General features: G+C 36.8%; 1 protein-coding gene across 2 annotated transcripts in view; it reads left to right on the top strand.

Annotated features, from left to right (window-relative positions):
- The window catches only part of USO1 (USO1 vesicle transport factor), a 94,561-nt gene that overhangs the window by 32,551 nt on the left and 41,512 nt on the right, over nt 1–20,498 (top strand). The window contains exons 4-7 of one of the 2 annotated variants that reach the window (XM_030818995.1): nt 5,586–5,662; nt 18,601–18,701; nt 18,987–19,089; nt 19,247–19,302. In XM_030818995.1, the coding sequence (XP_030674855.1) occupies nt 5,586–5,662; nt 18,601–18,701; nt 18,987–19,089; nt 19,247–19,302 (337 nt within the window). Of the gene's footprint in view, nt 1–5,585; nt 5,663–17,394; nt 17,508–18,600; nt 18,702–18,986; nt 19,090–19,246; nt 19,303–20,498 lie in introns of those variants that run through there. The other variant, XM_030818996.1, reaches the window with a different exon arrangement.

Consider the following 20,498-nt stretch of genomic DNA (forward strand, 5'->3'; position numbering starts at 1 on the left):
TTTATTCTATGAGTGTTAAATCACATGCATATTTTATTACTGAGTCTTATAAAGTTTATGATGAAATGATTAACATCTCAATATGGAAAATAAAATGCATCTCTTATGTAAAGTGGTCTTTATTGTCTTTTTTTTTTTTTTTTTTTTTTTGAGACAGTTTTACTCTTGTTCCCCAGGCTAGGGTGCAATGGCATGATCTCGGCTCACCACAATCTCTGCCTCCTGGGTTCAAGTGATTCTCCTGCCTCAGCCTCCTAAGTAGCTGGGATTACAGGCACCTGTCACCATGCCCAGCTAATTTTTTGTATTTTTAGTGGAGATGGGGTTTCTCTATGTTGGTGAGGCTGGTCTCAGGTGATCCACCTGCCTCTGGCTCCCAAAGTGCTGAGATTACAGGTGTGAGCCACCACACCCAGCCCCCTATAACCATCTTAAGGAGAGACCACTCATTCTCCTAACTCCCATACCCAGGGCCCAAAACTTGTCTCTCACTGATGTTTTCAAACCGTGATACCTCAATGGTTTTTTTTAAATAGAGATATAATTTATATATCATAAAGTTCACTCTTTTAAAGTGTACGTTTTAGTGGTTGTAATATATTCACAAAATTGTACAACCATCACCACTGTCTAATTCCAGAACATTTGCATCATGCCAAAAAGAAATCCCATATTCATTATCTGTCATTTTCTATTCTCCTCCCCCACCCCGTCTCGCATACTTGGCAACCACTAATCTACTTTCTGTCTTTATAGATTTGACTGTTTTGGACATTTCATATAGATGGAATTATACCATATGTGGCTTTTGTTTCTAGCTTCGACAGCATAATATTTTAAGGTTCATCCATGTTGCAGCATGTATTAGTACATCATTCTTTTTTATGACTGAATAATCTTTTGTATAGTTATACCACATTTCGTTTACCCATTCATCAATTGTTGGACATTTTGGGTATTTCCACTTTTTTGCTATTATGAGTAGTGCTGCTATGAACATTCATGTAGTGATTTTTATAAGGACAAATGTTTTCATTTCACTGTGTTTTGTATCTAGCAGTGCAGTTGCTAGGTCATGGGATAAGTTGTTTAACTTTTTAAGGAATTGCCAAACTGTTCACTACAGAGCATAAATACTTGTATAAAATGGCTATAACATTTTGTATTTATATCAACAATGTATGAAGGTCCCAATTTCTCTGTATTCTTACCGGCACTTGTTATTGACCTTTATTAAAAAGTAACCATCCTAGTAGGTATAAAGTGGTATTTAATTTCTTTTTTTTTTTTTTTTTTTTTTTTTTTTTGAGACAGAGTCTCGCTCTGTTGCCCAGGCTGGAGTGCAGTGGCGTGATCTCTGCTCACTGCAACCTCCACCTCCTGGGTTCAAGTGATTCTCCTGCCTCAGCCTCCCCAGTAGCTGGGATTACAGGCATGTGCCACCACGCCCAGCTAATTTTTGTATTTTTAGTAGAGATGGGGTTTCACCATATTGGCCAGGCTGCTCTCAAACTCCTGACCTCACATGATCCACCCACCTTGGCCTCCCAAAGTACTAGGATTACAGGTGTGAGCCACTGCACCATGCCTCATTTTCTTTTCTTTTCTTTTTTTTTTTTTTTTGTGAGATGGAGTTTCACTCCTGGTGCCCAGGCTGGAGTGCAGTGGTGCGATCTGGCTCACCACAACCTCCGCCTCCTGGGTTCAAGCGATTCTCCTGCCTTCGCCTCCCAAGTAGCTGGGATTACAGGCATGCATCTACCACTCCCAGCTAATTTTTTGTAGAGATGGGGTTTCTCCATATTGGTCAGGCTGGTCTCGAACTCCTGACCTCAGGCGATGCGCCCACTTCGGCCTCCGAAAGTGCTGGGATTATAGGCATGAGCCACCGTGCCCACCCCAGCCTCATTTTCTAATTGTAGTTTTGATTTGCATTTCCCCAATGACTGAAGATGTTGACCATCTCTTCATGTGATTATTGGCCATTTGGAGAAATGTCTATTCATATCCTTTGCTCATTTTTAATTGGGTTACTTGTCTTTCTGTGTTTTGTTTGTTTGTTTCTTGAGACGGAGTCTCACTCTGTCACCCACACGAGAATGCAGTGGCGGGAGCTCAGCTGACTACAGCCTCCACTTCCCGGGTTCAAGCATTTCTCCTACCTCTGCCTCCCAAGTAGCCAGGATTATAGGCATGCACCAGCACACCCTGCTAATTTTTGTATCTTTAGTAAAGATGGGGTTTTGCCATGGTAGCAAGGCTGGTCTTGAACTCCTGAGCTCAAGCCATCTGCCCACATTGGCCTCTCAAAGTGCTGGAATTACAGGTGTGAGCCACTGCACCTGGCCTACTTGTCTTTTTTATTGTAGAGCTATATATGTACACGTATATATGTATATATATATATATATATATACATGTATTTTCTAGATACATTTCTTATTTTGGCTCACGACAACCTCTGCCTCCCTGGTTCAAGTGATTCTTGTTCCTCAGCCTCCCAAGTAGCTGGGATTAGAAGTGTGTGCCACTATGACCAGCTAATTTTTGTATTTTTGGTAGAGACGGGGTTTCACCATGTTGGCCAGGCTGGTCTCGAACTCCTGACCTCAAATGATCCACCCACCTTGGCCTTTCAAAGTGCTGGGATGACAGGCATGAGCCATCGCAAGTGGCCAAACATTTTAAAATTTTGATGAAGTTTAGTTGCTCTGCTTTATCTTTTGTTGCTTGTGCTTTTGGTGTCATATCTAAGAAACCATTGCCTAATCTAAGGTTGTAAGGATTTAAGCCTGTGTTTTCTTCTAAGAGTTCCATAGCTTTAACTCTTACTTATATTTAGGTCTTTCATCCATTTTGAGTTAATTTTTATCTATAGTGTGAGATGGTGCCCAATTTCATTCTTCTGTATGTTGATACCTAGCTGACCCAGCACCGTTTGTTTAAGAGACTATCCCTTCCTTATTAAAGGGTCTTGGCACTTTTACTGAAAATTAATTGATGTAAACATTACTGTTTATTTCTAGACTGTCAATTCTATTTTATTGATCTGTGTGTCTATATCACAGTGCCGCACAGTCTTTTTTACTGTAACTTCTTAGTAAGTTTTGAAATTGGAAAGTGTGAGATCTTCAACTTTGTCTTTCATTTTCAAGATTGTTTTGGCTATTCTGGATCCCTTGCATCTCTGTATGACTTTAATGATTAGCTTGTCAATTTCTGCAAAAACAGCAGTTAGGATTTTGATAGGGATTATGTTAAATCTGTGACTCAAGTTGGGATATATTACTCTTTTCCTATTCATGAACACAGCATATCTTTTTATTTATTTGCGCCTTAAGTAGTTCCTTTCAACAGTGTCTTGTAGTTTTCCATGTACTAGTCTTACTCTTCTTTAGTAAAATTTACTACTGCCAAGTATTTTAATCTTTTTGATGTTACTTAAACGCTATTTAAATGAAATCATGTTAAAATTTTATTTTTTGATTGTTCATTGCTAGGATATAGAAATATAAATGATATTTGCATATTTAGCTTGTATCTGGTGACTTTGCTGAATTTATTAATTCCAATAGTTTTTTAATGGATTCCTTAAGATTGTCTATGTACAAGACTATGTCATCTGTGAGTAGGTGTGGTTTTACTTCTTCCTTTCATTTTCTTACATATTGCTCTAGCTAGAACCTTAAGTTCAATGTAGAATAGAGGTGGTAAGAGGGTTCATCTCTGTCTTATTCCTGATCTTATGGGGAAAGCATTTAGTTTTCCACTGTTGTATGTATTCGTTGTGGGATTTTCACAGGTGCCTTTTATTGTGTTGTGGGATTTTCACAGGTGCCTTTTATTGTGTTTTATCCTTCTGTTCCTAGTTTCTCAATAGTATCTTAAAAGATGACCCTCAACATTTCTGAAAAACAAAATAATTTTTAAGACGGAGTCTCGCTCTGTCACCCAGACTGGAGTGCAGTGGCGCGATCTTAGCTCAATGCAACCTCTGCCTCCCGGGTTCAAGCAATTCTTCTACCTCAGCCTCCCAAATAGCTGGGATTACAGATGCGCACAACATGCTCAGCTAATTTTTGTATTTTTAGTAGAGACAGGGTTTCACCATGCTGGCCAGGCTGGTCTCGAACTCCTGACCTCAGGTGATCTGCCCGCCTCGGCCTCCCAAAGTGCTGGGATTACAGGCATGAGCCACTGCACCCAGCCTGTGAGTCACCACGCCCAGCGTGTACTTTCTAATTGTATAAATAGTATGTGTTTACCATAAGATTTTGTTTGTTTGTTTGTTTTTGAGACAATCTTGCTCAGTCGCCCAGGCTGGAGGGCCGTGGCATGATCTCAGCTCACAGCAACCTCGGCCTCTTGATTTCAAGCGATTCTCCTGCTTTAGCCTCCCAAGCAGCTGGCATTACAGGCGCCCGCCACCACATGCAGCTAATTTTTGTATTTTCCGTGGAGACGGAGTTTTGCCATGTTGGCCAGGCTGGTCTTGGACTCCTGACCTCAAGTGATTCTTGTGCCTCAGCCTCCCAAAGTGCTAGGATTACAGGCGTGAGCCACCACTCCCAGCCACCATAAGAATTTTTTTTTTTTTTTTTTTTTTTTGAGATGGAGTTTTGCTCTTGTTGCCCAGGCTAGAGTGCAGTGGCACAATCTCAGCTCACTGCAACCTCCGCCTCCCGGGTTCAAGTGATTCTCCTGCCTCAGCCTCCCGAGCAGCTGGGGTTACAGGCATGCACCACCACGCCCGGCTAATTTTGTATTTTTAATAGAAACGGGGTTTCTCCGTCTCTACTGTTAGTCAGGCTGGTCTCGAACTCCCAACCTCAGGTGATCCACCTGCCTCAGCCTCCCAAAGTGCTGGGATTACAGGCGTGAGCAACTGCACCGGGCACCGTAAGATTTTTTCTTAAGAAAATAATATATAAAGAAGAAAACACTCTAGAAGTTGAACTAGAGATAACAGTTACTTTTCTTTATATTTTTAAGTCTACTTTGTTCCTCTAGATATGAACAGTTAGATTTTTATATGTGTATACATATATATACATATGTAAACATACATAGACACACATAAAATTAACTGAGTCATGCTAGTTTTGCTGGTTTTAAAGTTGCACTTATTTTATAAATTTATAATGTTTTAAAATATACATAGATACAAACGTATACGTATATATTTTACTAAATGGGATAACTCTGTGCATAAATTTTTATATTTTTCCACTTGGTATTATATCAAGAATTTTTAAAGTTATCATGTCACAAATTTTCTTTGGAAATACATTTTTTTAGCTTCTCAGGATTCAAAGTAAAAAAAAAAAATACATTTTTTAAATTGCTGCCTTGTATGTATGAATTTGCCATACTGTGTTTTTTTTATTATTGAGCATTTAGGTTGCTTCTAAATTTTCACAATTAGAAATAAAACTTTACACATTTTTTACAGTTTGCACTCTGATATTTTCTTAGAGTAGGCCTTTCAAAATGGAATTTTCTAAAATTGCTAAATAACTAAAAATGGTCATAACAGTTTACACTCTCATCAGCAGTGTATAAGTGTAATAATTTCTTTTTTCCAGTTCGGATTCTGAAATAATAGGTTACGCTTTGGACACACTGTATAATATAATATCTAATGAAGAAGAAGAAGAAGTAGGTAAGTTTCCAGTTGTTTTTACTGTGTTTTCTGTACATAAAATCAACTGGGTTGTGCTAATTTTGCTGGTTTTAAAGTTGGACTTATTTTATAAATGTATAAGTTTTTTTTTACCTTTTTCATTAAAAAATTTAATAAATACATAGGCTTAGATCTAGAAAAGTGTCTTTAGGATGATTGCTTTGTGTGTAAGTCGGAACATTATAGTGAGATAGAGTAAGATCCTTCTTTTTAAGTAACATTTTTGCCCGCTTGTATTTGGTTTTAGTTAAGCAGTATGCATATTAGCCAGTTCTGGATTAAATAATTATTTATGGCTATTGATTGAAAATATATATTATTATCTAGTGAGCAATATAAAATTAGAGGGTTTTTCCTAATAAATACTTAAACTTTTTACATAGGACTTATGTTAATTCATAAAGTGTAACAATTTTTTTTTTTTTTTTTTTTTTTGAGACGGAGTCTTGCTCTGTCCCCCAGGCTGGAGTGCAGTGGCGTGATCTCAGCTCACTGCAAGCTCCGCCTCCCGGGTTCACACCATTCTCCTGCCTCAGCCTCTCCGAGTAGCTGGAACTACAGACGCCTGCCAACACGTCCGGCTAATTTTTTGTATTTTTAGTAGAGACAGGGTTTCACCATGTTAGCCAGGATGGTCTCGATCTCCTGACCTCGTGATCCGCCCGCCTCGGCCTCCCAAAGTGCTGGGATTACAGGCTTGAGCCACCGCGCCCGGCCTAACAATTTTTTAAATTTAGATTTTTTTTTCTTTACATTACGTCTGTTTGGTGAACATTGCTGTGAATCGGTTTGAAATCCACACATTTCTTTGGCACATTCATTTTCTTTTTTGTTTTAAAATACTTGCACACTTAACATAAAGTTATCTGTCTTTTATTTATTGTCACTGTGTGAAGCTTGATTGGAAGTCTGTATACATTTCGAAGTCTGTATACATTTTGTCCTGTATACATTTTGTTCTATATGTTGCAAGACATATGCAGTATCATTTCACAATTCTGTTGAAGAGTGTTATTTGTCATATCAAATTGGCTGTTACAGTAGGACATAGTAGATTTTTCATTATTCTGTAAAGTCAGAACAGTGGATATATTCATACATTTTATAAATCTAATTTAGACTGAAGTTATATGATCTCTCAAAATTCTGAGTAGACAAATAATAAAGAAGTATAGATACATGTTGACCTTGCTCATATTTTATTAAAATACAAGTAGAGCAGGAATATATGTCAATATTAACTTCACAGAATACTAGTATTGAGAACATCTGAAACTGGATCATGTTGCATAGTCACAATTTCTTAGACATAAATATCCTTTTTAAAAAACTTTTATTTTGGCTGGGTGTTATGGCTCATGTCTGCAATCCCAGCACTTTGGGAGGCTGGGGTGGAAGGATTGCTTGAACCTAGGAGTTCGAGACCAGCCTGGGCAACATAAGTGAGACCCCATCTCATTTAAAAAAAAATTTTTAACAAATTTCTCTGTGATATCTATCCTATAACTTAACTTTATTAATTTATTAATGGTGAAAAATATTTAGTAAATGTAATTTGGTACCCATGGAAAAAGAGGTTGTCAGTCACATGACAATACATAGATACAATACACACAAGAATATACTTTGAAGAAAAAGATACTTATTTTCCCTAGTTATTTCTACAATGAGAAAATTAGATGCAATGCAGTTGTTCAAATACATTTTTAAAAATGACATTCTTTTCTTTCCTTTCATCCCCCTTAGTTGTTTCAGATTAAAAATTTAGCTCTTTTTCTAGTTAATTTGCTGGGGTAATTTTTTCTGTTCTTAAAAAAATGCGTAGCAACAATATTTTTTAGTTAGGAGTTTTTTTTTTATAAATTTATAATCATGTTTACAGCCCACCTGTTTCGTTTTTCTTTGTGTTTTTAGGCTCTGTAATTTAGCATCCAAAAATGATCCTTTGGATAAACAGTAATAGAATCACTTTTATTAAGGACCTTTTTTTTTCCCGAAAATTTAGTCATCCTGAAAGAGTCAGTTAAAAAGTAGACATTGGGCCGGGCGCGGTGGCTCACGCCTGTAATCCCAGCACTTTGGGAGGCCGAGGCGGGTGGATCACTTGAGATCAGGAGTTTGAGACCAGCCTGGCCAACGTGGTGAAACCTTGTCTTTACTAAAAATACAAAAATTAGCTGGGCGTGGTCGCACACACCTGTAATCCCAGCTACTCAGGAAGCTGAGGCAGGAGAATTGCTTGAACCCAGGAGGCACAGGTTCGAGTGAGCCGAGATTGTGCCATTGCACTCCAGCCTGGGCACCAGAGTGAGACTCTGTCTCAAAAAGAAAAGAAAGAAAGTAGACATTGGCTGGGCGCGGTGGCTCACGCCTGTAATCCCAATACTTCGGGACACCGAGACGGGCAGGTCACCTGAGGTCAGGAGTTCAAGACCAGCCTGGCCAACCTGGAGAAACCCCGTCTCTACTAAAAACACAAAAATTAGCCAGGCATGGTGTTGCACACCTGTAATCTCGGCTACTTGAGAGACTGAGGCAGGAGAATCACTTGAACCTGGGAGGCAGAGGTTGCAGTGAGCCAAGATCGTGCCACTGCACTCCAGCCTAGGCAACAGAACAAGACTCTGTCTTAAAAAAAAAAAAATAGACCAGGCGTGGTGGCTCACACCTGTAATTCCAGCACTTTGGGAGGCCAAGGCGGGTGGATCACCTGAGGTCAGGAGTTCGAGACCAGCCTCACCAACATGGTGAAATCCCGTCTCTACTAAAAATACCAAAATTAGCCAGACGTGGTGGTGCATGCCTGTAATCCCAGCTACTCAGGAGGCTGAGACAGTAGAATCGCTTGAACCCGGGAGGCGGAGGTTGCAGTGAGCCGAGATCGCACCATTGTAATCCAGCCTGGGCGACAGAGGGAGACTCTGTCTCAAAAATAAAATAAAATTAAAATAAAAAATAAAAATAGACTGAGACATGTCCTTCAGTTCTGTTATTGATACTTTGCTTTTATTGCTTCCTGAAATGTAATTCTTAGCTGACATAATGAACTACGTTTTAGAGTTCTTTAGGACTATTTTACAACCCTCTAATGATAAATCTGTCTCCTAGTTCTAAAAATATAGCATATGCTAAATCTCTTTTAGTATATCTGAGGTATTTGACCAAAGTAAATATGGATCTCTTCTTCCAAAGGATTGTGTAGCTTACTAAATATTTTTAAGCTCCTATTTTACTGTGTATACTACTACATTAAAAAACTGTTGTCTTTATCACCCGCTTTTTATTTATTTATTTTTGTCTACCTTTTCAGATGATGTTGAAGGTAAAAGATTGCATTTACATATGCATGATGCTTTTAGGCATAGTTTCTGATAATATAAAAGGACACTGTCAAGTACTGTTTCTTCTGGCTGGTAAAAAAAAATCTGAAATTTGTTTTACTATATAAGAATTCTTTAATTGAAGAGGAATATTTAATAAACTTACATTACTATTATTTCTGCAGCTACTAAATCTGTTTACTGTCCGGAACACATAAAATATTCTAGCGCACCTTTAAATAAAATTAAAGCTTTTTCTGGCCAGGCGTGGTGGCTCACACTTGTAATCCCAGCACTTTGGGAGGCCAAGGTGGGCAGATCACTTGAGCTCAGGAGTTCAAGACCAGCCTGGCCAGCGTGGTGAAACCCTGTCTCTACTAAAAATACAAAAATTAGCCAGGTGTGGTGGCTGGTGCCTGTAATCCCAGTTACTTGGGAGGCTGAGGCAGGAGAATTGCTTGAACTCAGGAGACGGAGGTTGCAGTGAGCTAAGATTGTGCCACTGCATGATCCAGCCTGGGCGACAGAGCGAGACTCGTCTCAAAAACAAATAAATAAATAAAAATTAAAGCTTTTTCTCCAGTAGGACAATTTATTCAAAATTACTTTGTGTGTATTTCCTGGAAAAAAGTTTTTAGACAGTTCATTTAAAAATACTTGCCAAGTGCAGTGGTGCATGCCTGTAGTCCCAACTACTTGGGAGACTAAAGTGAGAAAATCACTTGAGCCCAGGACTTCGAGGCTGCAGTGGGCAATAATTGCACCTGTGAATACCCACTGCACTCAAGGCTAGACAACATAGTGAAACCCTGCCTCTAAAAAAACAAAAAAATAAAAATCTATAAAAGTAATATTTGAATATATATACATATATTTTTTACCTATATTCAGTAAGAACTGGAAGGTATTCTAGTTCAGAGAATGTATATTGATATTGTCCCTTTAAAATAATGCATACTCAGTAATGATGTTTTAGTTACTGACATTTCTTACATTAACTCGTAGAACTCACCAATTTTTTTAATTTTCTTCTCTCTCATCTCTTTCAAGTTTCATTTACTTTTAACATTGATATTTGTTTTCTTCATAACTAAAGTAACCAAGTTTTTTTGGTTTGTTTTGTTTTACCAATTTCCTTGAGGTGCTTAACTTTTTTAAATGAAGAAGGAAATATTCTTATCTAAAGCAGTGTTTAAAAGGTACATAACAAAGTTGCCTATATGTAATAAAAATACTAACAAATAAACTAACTTATTAAAGTATGAAGCATTACCTTTTGTGACATTTGAATCCCTTGTTTGACATCAGATGATACCAGAGCATTGTGCCTTGACTCTTGTCAAGCTATTTCCTTGTTGGGTAGTAAAGATCAGTAGTTGTTTCTATTATTGTGATATCATGTTTGTAGAGAGCTTTAAAATTTACAGAATCCTTTCATGTTTATCTTATGTAATCCTCATAGCAGCCAGTGAGGTAGGTGGTATTTTTCTACTTTCTAAAGATGAGAAAATGGAAGCCCAGAGATGATGTAACTCATATGGTATCACTGAGTAAGTAGAAGAACAATTTTACTTTTTTTTTTTTTTTTTTTTTTGAGACAGAGTCTCACTCTGTTGCCAGGCTAGAGTGCAGTGGCGCAATCTCGGCTCACTACAACCTCTGCCTCCTGGGTTCAGGCGATTCTCGTGCCTCAGCCTCCCAAGTAGCTGGGATTAGCGCCACCACACCCAGCTAACTTTTGTATTTTTAGTAGAGACAGGGTTTCACTATATTGGCCAGGATGGTCTCGATCTCCAGACTTCGTGATCCGCCCTCCTTGGCCTCCCAAAGTGTTGGGATTACAGGCATGAGCCACCACGCCCAGCCGGAACAATATTTTTAAATACATTTTTTCCTTCCTTTTTTTTTTTTAAAGTATTTCTTAGATTTTTAATTCAATAAATTGTGGCCAATTTTTCTTTATTTTTCTGACTGGGTTCTTTATTAAATCATACAATTCACAAAACTAGTTTATAGAATATTCAGATAAATGTTAAAAAGTATACATGTACCTGGCCAGGTACGGTGGCTCACGCCTGTAATGCCAGCACTTTGGGAGGCCGAGGCAGGCAGATCACAAGGTCAGGAGATCAAGACCATCCTGGCTAACACGGTGAAACCCCATCTCTACTAAAAATACAAAAAATTAGCCAGGCGTGATGGTGGGCCCCTGTAGTCCCAGCTACTCGGGAGGCTGAGGCAGGAGAATGATGTGAACCTGGGAGGCGGAGCTTGCAGTGAGCTGAGATCGCGCCACTGCACTCCAGCCTGGGCAACAGAGTGAGACTCTGTCTCAAAAAAAAAAAAAAAAAATTGTTTACACCTCTGGAAAAAGTACTACTAGAAATACATTTTAAGAGTAAATATATCTACGCATGTGTACTTAAATGCCAGTCAAATAAACAGGCCTGAAAACTATCCAGAGCTATACAGACAGATGATGGTTCAACTTCACGATTTTTTGATTTACGATGGTGTGAAAGCGATATACATTCAGTAGAATCTATACTTTGAGTACCCATACAACCATTCTGTTTTTTTACCTTCAGTACAGTATTCAGCAAATTACATGAGATAGTCAATACTTTATTATAAAATAGGATTTCTGTTATGTTTTGCCCAGCTGTAGGATAATCTAAGTGTTCTGGGCACATTTAAAGTAGGTTAAACGTATTAAATACATTTTCAACCTATGATACTTTCAGTTTATGTTGGGCTTATCAGGACATAACCCCATTGTAAGTTGAGGAGCATCTGTGTAAGTACTTAGAACGGGCCTTTTTTTTATTTTACATTCCTATCTTAAATTTATTTTTACTATAGTAACAAAGGGCCATTTCATTTTTATCTTATTTTTTTCATTTACCTTACAATAAATGGTCATTTACAGGTTATAAATACACAATATAATATATAAACTATAGGCTATAAAAAACCTAGCTCTAAAGGTTGTAATCTAATGATTAATGATGAGAGAAGATGTTTTACTTGTTTCATGCCTTGGCTTACACGTATAATTGGTATAATTTCTCATGGTTCTAGTTTTTGTTCACAACTTTTAGATATTAGTGTAGTAGTTTATAGTAGTTATAGCTTAATTTACTGCTACACTTAAAGCTTTATGTATTACCTTAATTGCTTAGCTAATTTGGGGATACTTCATTAAAGTTCAGAAGTGCTGTCTTATGACTGTAACTTAAAAGAAATGGCATATATCTCACACTTTTTAAAATTGACAGTGTTAAACCAGAAGGAACCATTGATCCTTGGAATAGGACCATATTTTACTAGTTCAATTCAAAATGTAAATTTTAATTCTATACTGATAAGCTACAGCATATTATACAATATAGCTACAGAATAAATTAAAGATAATAACTCTACTTCTTGCTAAGTTATTTGCTTGTGTCCAGTGCAAACACTGAATTAAACTTTTTCTGGTATTAGACCTGACTTCCTTAAAGCGTAGCACAGAAGTTCTAGAGAGTGTTCTGTATTAAAACGGGTTCATAGTTAAATAAACATAAATACTATATTCCCCTCTGAAGCTTCATAAAATTTACACTGGTATAGTAAGTGCTGAGAAGCCTGCAGTGAAAAATCCTGTTCAACTTTGTTTAATCCAAATATATTTGTCCACAGGGGCTTACTTCTTCCATGTACCTATTAACATGCCACACTATCCTTTGTTTTGAAATATACTAACCAAGGCTTGGTTAGTTGTTTGTGTTTACATACATAAAAATATTTCAGCATTTTAAAATACATTTTAGGGGAAGAATCCATCAAGTCTATATGTGGTTTTTTTTCTTCCTTTTTAGATTAGTTTATAATTTTTAATGTTTTCCCAAATGTCAGTAACTATAATTTTTAGCTTTTCTCGCGAGGTCACAAACTTTTGGCCCAAGGACGTTGTCTATCTTGTAAGCATGGCTGTGTGACCCACATAGTATTTTAAGTAAGGTGAATAAGTTGCCACTATTATAAATTGGCAGCTTGTGTCAGTGTTTGTATTGTAGACTTCTTTTTGAAAAAACCTGAAGATTGACATACCTGGATCTGCATTCCTACATGGCAACAGGCAGCTGGAGTTGAGTAACTGCTGTTTTCCTTAGACAGGGCATATACTCCCCATCCTCTAATGTTAGCCTGCTTCACTCACTCACATTACTGTCTTTTGTTTATAGTCAAGTTTTCATTCTCTGCTATCTTCACACCACTGAGATAAAAAATAATTACGCTATAAATTACTTTCAAACGCATGATTTTTAAAGTTATATATCTCATTCAACAAATATGAATATATGCAAATGGAAAATAGCCCTACAAAGCACCCATGACTAAGTTAATATTGCTGTGATTTTAATTTCTAGAGGAAGACAATTCTGAGAGAGAATATTACTTGTCTTTTGAACATAGATTTCTCATGTATTTGGAGAATAATTTATTTGACATGCATTCCCCATGGGCCCTTTTTGTATAATTTCTTTATCTGCTTTTTTATCTATAGATAAAAAACTATCTATATACAGTTTCACTAGAATTTGGGTAACATCGTCATGATTTGTTAGGGTTCTGGGGTGGCTTAAAAAACAAGGTAGGCTCATTAGCCCACCAGCTCTTGTGAGATTTTATTGGGTACATAGCATTTACCATACTGTGGGAATCAGGACTTCTGTTCATAGCTGATTCTAAAGATGAAAGTTTTCAAAAGATTCTACCAGCTCCCAAGTTCCCATTATCTTTTCCAATTTTTTCAGTCTCCTTTTCCATCATCCTGTTAGTTTGTAAATAAAATGGGAAGGGTGCGCAGTTCTTGCTACTTACCTGGTACCAGTTTTGTTTTTTTTTTTCAACTCCGTTCATAAGTTCACCTTTGAGCTTTGAAAATCACAATTTACCAAGCAAGATTTTACCTTCAAGCGTGCGTAAGTAATTAGGACACAATTTTATCAGCTCACAAAGGAACAACAGAAAATCCTTTAAGCAGATCTGTAGCAGAGAATGTCCCTTGAATCTACTCTAGTTATGTTTGAGTATTAGGCTTCCTTATGATTATTATCAGGCCTTTGTAGCATCAACCCTCTGCCACCTTCACTTAATACCCTCAGTATATCTGTGATTATGTAGTAACATGATAGCTTTCAAGTGTACTTTTGGTGTTTGTTTTTTGTTTGTTTGTTTTTTATCCTTTTATCCTCTCCTCTACCTGTTTTCCTGAAGTGGGAAGTAGTGACTGCTTTGTGATATAATTCTTCTGAAGCCACCACTAACCTAAGACATAAAACTTTAATTAAAATACAGTGAATTTACTTTTGTTTAGAGTCCAATTATGAACTCAGTTACTTTTTTTGATAGGTTGCATATAACTTTTATGAGAAAGAGAGAAATACAAGGTAAAATGTCAAGACTTACAGACAACTTTCTGGAAGTATAGGATATACTTTTTCTTACATCTTTTGCATCTTGGTGATAATACTTACTAATGATAACCTTATAAGAATCCAAAATTCTGAATCATCAAAGGAAGATTGTTAGGTTCTGTTTCATTTGAAAACTTAGTAATACATATATAGCTTATGTTGTAAATCTTAGGACCATGGTTCTCAAGTGAGGGCAATTTACCCTCCTTTACCCCACTCCTAGTACATTCGGCAATGTCTGGAGACATTTTTGGTTGTCACAGTAAGAGGAAGTAAGAGTGCTAATGCGTCTAGTGGCTAAGGCCAGGGACGGTGCTAAACATCTTAAACTGCACGGGGAGGTCATACAACAAAGACGTACCTGGCCAGAAATGTCAGTAGTGCCAAGGTTGAGAAATCCTGTCTTGGGCATGATGATTTTGACGATGGTGGTGATGACGATGCTTCTATTTATTGAGCACATTATTTGCAAAGCCCTATGCTTGATGTTTTACTTATTTTAAATCCTCACGGAAAACCCCATGTGAAGACATTATCTCCATTTTACAAATAAGGAAACAGAGACTTGACAGAGTTAGGCTACTTGCCCAAAGTAACATGGCTATTAAGTGGTTGAATATGAGTTTAACTGGTCTTACTCAAAAATCTTTGTGAGCTTCTTCCATTATACTGTACTGCTACTCAGGAAAATATTTAACTACTCAACCCTAGTCATTTTGTAAATGAATGGAAATTACCTCTACCTGTGTTAGTAATGTACTTCATTTCTTGAAGTTCAGAGGGGATTCTACCTATCATTAGTATTTGATAGTCACTCCTTTCTCATTGAGTACTTTCTTCATTTGTTTGTCAGTTTCCAAAGTCTCCTGGCTTTCTTCCTTTTTCATTGGTTACTTTGTCTCCTTCGCAGTTTTCCTCCTCATCTCCCCAACCTCTTAATATTGGAATGCCACAGGGCACAGATTTCTTTCCTTCTGCCTTCCCTCCCTTGTCGATTTCATCTAGGCTTGTAACTTCAAATATAATTTATACGCTTGCCACTCAAATGTGTATGTCCAACCCAGACTTCTCCACTGAAGTTCATCGTATATTCAAATATTCACTCAATATCTTTACTTAGATACCCCCTAACACACATACAGCTTTATTGACATCTAATTAATGTAAAATAATGAACATATGTAAATAAACAATTTGATGACTTTTGATATATGTATAAACATGCCCAGCTGTTTTCTGAAAGAAGTTTCATAACTCTTGGCCGGGCATGGTGGCTCACGCCTGTAATCCCAGCATTTTGGGAGGCTGAGGCAGGCAGATCGCAAGGTCAGGAGCTGGAGACCATCCTGGCTAACATGGTGAAACCCCATCTATACTAAACATACAAAAAATTAGCCCAGCATGGTAGCAGGCGCCTGAAGTCCCAGCTACTCGGGAGGCTGAGGCAAGCAGATCACGAGGTCAGGAGATCATCCATTTTGAGTTAATGGGTGTATTTCTGGTTTATTCTCTTCTATTGATCTATACATGGCACATCATCTTGATTACTGTAGCTGTATAATAAATCTTGAAATTATGTAGCGTTAAGTCCTCTAACTTTGTTGCTCAGAATTGTTTTGACTGTTTTAGGTTTTTTGCATTTGCAAACCAATTTTAGAATCAGCTTGTGAATTTCTACAAAAAAGGTCAACTGAGAATTTGGGATTCTGTTGACTGTAGATCAGTTTGTGAAAAACTGACCTAAAAATATTGCACCTTCTAATACAAGAACACAGTATATCTCTATTTTTGCAGGTCTTCTTTAATTTCTTTTTTTTTTTCTTCTCCTTTTTTGGGACAGGATCTTACTTTGTCACCCAGGCTAGAGTTCAGTGGTACAATCATAGTGCACTGCAGCCTCTAACTCCTGGGCTCAAGGGATCCTCCCACCTCAGCCTCCCGAGTAGCTGGGACTACAGGCATGCGCCACCAAGCCAGCCTAAATTTTTATTTTTTGTAGAGATAAGTTCTCACTATGTTGCCCAGGCTGGTCTTGAATTCCTGAGCTTAAACAATTCTGCCTCAGTCTCCCAAAATGCTAGGATTACAGGTGGGAGCCACTGTGCCTGGACTGTTCAATTTCTCTCAGCAGTGTTTTGGAGTTTTCAGAGTGTAAGTAGCACACACCTATTGTCAAATGTTTTTGGTTGATGCTATTGAAAGTGGTACTGTTTTTTGAATTTTAATTTCTAATTGTCATTACTAGTATCTATTAATAGAAATACAATTAATTTTGTGTACACCCTTTTGTCTTGCAACTTGCTAAGCTTACTTATTAGTTCTATTAGCTCTTTTGTAGATTCCATAGGATTTCCCTTATAGACAAACATGTCATCTGTAAATAAAGACAGTTTTACTTCTTTTCTAATCTGTGTGCTTTTCTTTTTCCTGCCTTATGGCACTGACTAGGATCTTCAGTACAATGTTGACTAGAATTGATGAGACTGGACATTCTTGCCTCCTTCTGATCTTAAAGAGGAAAACATTCAGTCTTTCACCATTAAGTATGATGTTAGCTGTAAGGTTTTATAAGGTATCTCAAACTTAATATGTCCAAAACTAAACTTCTGATTCTCTGTATACTTCCAGCTTGCTTCTCCCACGGTGTTTCCAATCTCAGTAAATGGCAACCCTATCCTTCTGGTTCTTTAGGCCAAAAGCTTGGAATCACTCTTCCTTTTCTTTCCCCCGGCCCCCCACACTTCTCTGTGCAACGTGTCAACAAATCATATTCCTTTGTAATAAAAATTAGGACATCTAAGGTCTAAGCCACCTTCACGTGACTGTTATCTTGATTATGCCTCCTGACCTGTCTCCCTATTTTCCTTACTCACTGACAGTGTGTTCTCAGCGTAGCAACCAGAGTAATCCTTTTAAAACTATTTTTTTTGTTTAAATAATATGGTTTTCAGGCTCAAAAGCAGTGAATTCTTTTACTGATATAAGAGATGATTAAGAGAAATATTTCTTGGAGTTTCTGAAGGATAAACCCTGCATATTTAGGTAATTAATTAACTGGAAAACATTTCATTTCTACTTTTGGTCTCTTCTTTTTCCTCTATAAACAATTAGATGGGATTATGGCTGTCAATCTTGGATTGCTTTGCTTTTCCTGTCATCTGCTGGGTTTTTTTCCTCACATTTAGAAAAGAATTTTCTGAGGGATAATGGGTTTGATCTTGACTTTCAGCTCCACTGGCTGATAGTCACTTAGTGGAGTACTGTATGGAAAAGTATTCTGACGCTCAACCAATGCTGTGATTAATTAGCTGTGTCTGGTGTGAGTGAGAGAATGGGAAGTAGTATGTTTGCATCTCTGATTTGAGTTTATGATATAGGCAGATCTTAAGTAGTTTGCTCTGGCAGTTGTTGCTTTCATTTTTAGTGATCCTTTACTTTTTTTTTTTTTGACATAGTACATTGAGACAACAAATACTTTAATTAAAAGACCTTTAAACATTAAAGACAAATGTAAGATCCTTTAAACAATAAGTGAGAAATTAGATGTCAAATTCTGATTTTATTGCCAAAGAATTTTGTAGGATATATATATATATGAAAAAGATACTGAGAAATCTGGAGTAGATTGGTTTAATTTCATAATTAAATTATTTAACCCAGTAACACTAACAGTCAGCAAGGACTATATGTTCAATATTGTTTTGGGGACAAGGGTTTTGAGATACAACTTATATACAATAAAATTTACTCTGAATTGTAGTCTGAGTTTGGGCAGAAGTATACAGAAGTGAAACCACTACCACACTCTAGATAAACTATTTCTATCCCAAATTGTTTCCTTATGCCCTAATAGAAGGGTAACCTAAAAATGTCCTTGAGAAAATATGAATATTTAAATATCCTTTTTTTGGACATCATATTTAAACATTTAACCAATAAAATGTATTTAAATGTATTTGAACATTATTTTAAGGATATAGCTTTACATAATAATTGTGATATTGCTACCAGCCACACTGTTCCAGTGTTGAATTGTTTACCAGGAAAATTATCATTCACGCTTAACTCTTCAATGAAAGGATATTTTAAAATAACCTACTATTAAATTGAAATTCTTTATTTTTGAATATTACAGAAGAAAATTCCACAAGACAGAGTGAAGATTTGGGAAGCCAATTTACAGAAATTTTCATTAAGCAGCAAGAAAATGTCACTCTTCTGTTATCTTTATTGGAGGTAAATAGGGAACCTTGATGTTTTTGTCATCTTAATAAGCTGCTTTTGTTGCCTTTTGGATGTTATTGAGGAAGTAACATGTATATACCTTTAAAGGTAGTGAAGTTTATTGTATTATAGCAAGAGATCCACATGCATGTTTCAAGAGCTATGTAATCGCTTAAAGTATGCTAAACTTCCATGTTTTACTTGTAGTTTCTGGTACAAGTTATTATTAGTGGAAAAAATGTTTTTCTTGAAAATGTGAATTACAGATGTTAAATATTTTGAATTCTTACATTGCAGGAGTTTGATTTCCATGTCCGCTGGCCTGGTGTGAAGCTTCTTACTTCTCTTTTAAAACAACTAGGGCCTCAGGTGCAACAAATTATTTTAGTCAGTCCTATGGGTAAGTGACTTATCTTTTTTATATTATTTTGATTAAAGCATGAGTATCATTTCCTAGAGAAAGGGACTGAAATGGTGTGTTAGTAAATTGTTAATAATTTGAGTCACTATTTGTATTTTTGGTCTGCCAGCATTTTTCACATGGTTGTATGTTCTAGGTGTTTCAAGATTGATGGACTTACTAGCAGATTCCAGGGAAGTTATACGTAATGATGTAAGTTAAATTTCAAAAAGAAATACAAAAATATGTGGCTTTTTTTTCTCTTGCAAATGAAATCCTTGTTGTTGAGTTTTAGGAAGTTAGATTTAGAAAGTTGGAGTAATGACCTTTTTTAAAAAAAATTAAAAATTAATAAATAGAGATGGCGGTCTCTCTGTGTTGCCCAGGTTGGTCTTGAATTGCTGGGCTCAAGCAATCCTCCTGTCTTGGCCTCCCAAGATGCTGGGATTACAGACATGAGCCACTGAGCCTGGCTGGAGTAATGACTTTTTAAAGTTGTATACAAGGTCACATTGTTTCATTCTTTCCTGGCTATCAATATTTTGGGTTAGACAAACCATTTTGCCATTCAAATTTATTTCTTCCATTAGTTTAGGATTTCTTATACTATCTGCTGAAAGGTTGTATTTGACACCAAACTCTACCTCCAGAATTTCCTTTTCCTCCTAAAGAGTAGCGGAGATACCTGCAGACATTGAACTGTGTAAACCCAACAAAGCATAACATTTGGAATCCTTGCCCTTATTTGATTGAGTGTGTATTTCTAAGGATTTGCCTTGTTAATCATGGAGCGTGATTTGCTCTGGACTTATTTTCCATTCTGATTTATTTTATATTTGCATTGAAGTTTGAATATTTTGTATTGATGCTGTATGTTTTGTTGCATAAGCATTTTTCTCTGTTGGGTACCTACAACTTGATAAAAATTCTGTAATACTTAAAATAGCAATTAGAAAATTTAAATTCTGGAGCTAGGAGATCATATCAAGCTAATTAAATCTCCATATTTATAGTGAAATGCCCAAGACCCACAGAAACCAAGTGAAGTTAAGTATTCTTTGTTAGCCGTGTCTTACTCATCTTTTTATTTATGGTATTGGCCCTGTGACTTTTTCATCCTAAGTTTTAGTAAAAATCATTTGGATTGCTCTTAGCCTTATAACTGGTTAATGGCAAAGCAGAGAAAAACTGAAGCATTCTTCACTCCTAGTCTATGGATACAGTTTTTAAAATTTGTTGTACTTAAAATTTTGTAATATGTTTATCAATTCAGTATTATAGGTAGTGAACTTAATACGGTATGTAACTTACGAGAAGGACTTTTTTTGAGACGGAGTCTCGCTCTGTCACCCAGGCTGGAGTGCAGTGGCGTGATCTCGGCTCACTGCAACCTCTGCCTCCCGGATTCA

The sequence above is a fragment of the Nomascus leucogenys genome, chromosome 9 (genome assembly GCF_006542625.1).
Source record: "Nomascus leucogenys isolate Asia chromosome 9, Asia_NLE_v1, whole genome shotgun sequence".
Taxonomy (NCBI): Eukaryota; Metazoa; Chordata; class Mammalia; order Primates; family Hylobatidae; genus Nomascus; species Nomascus leucogenys.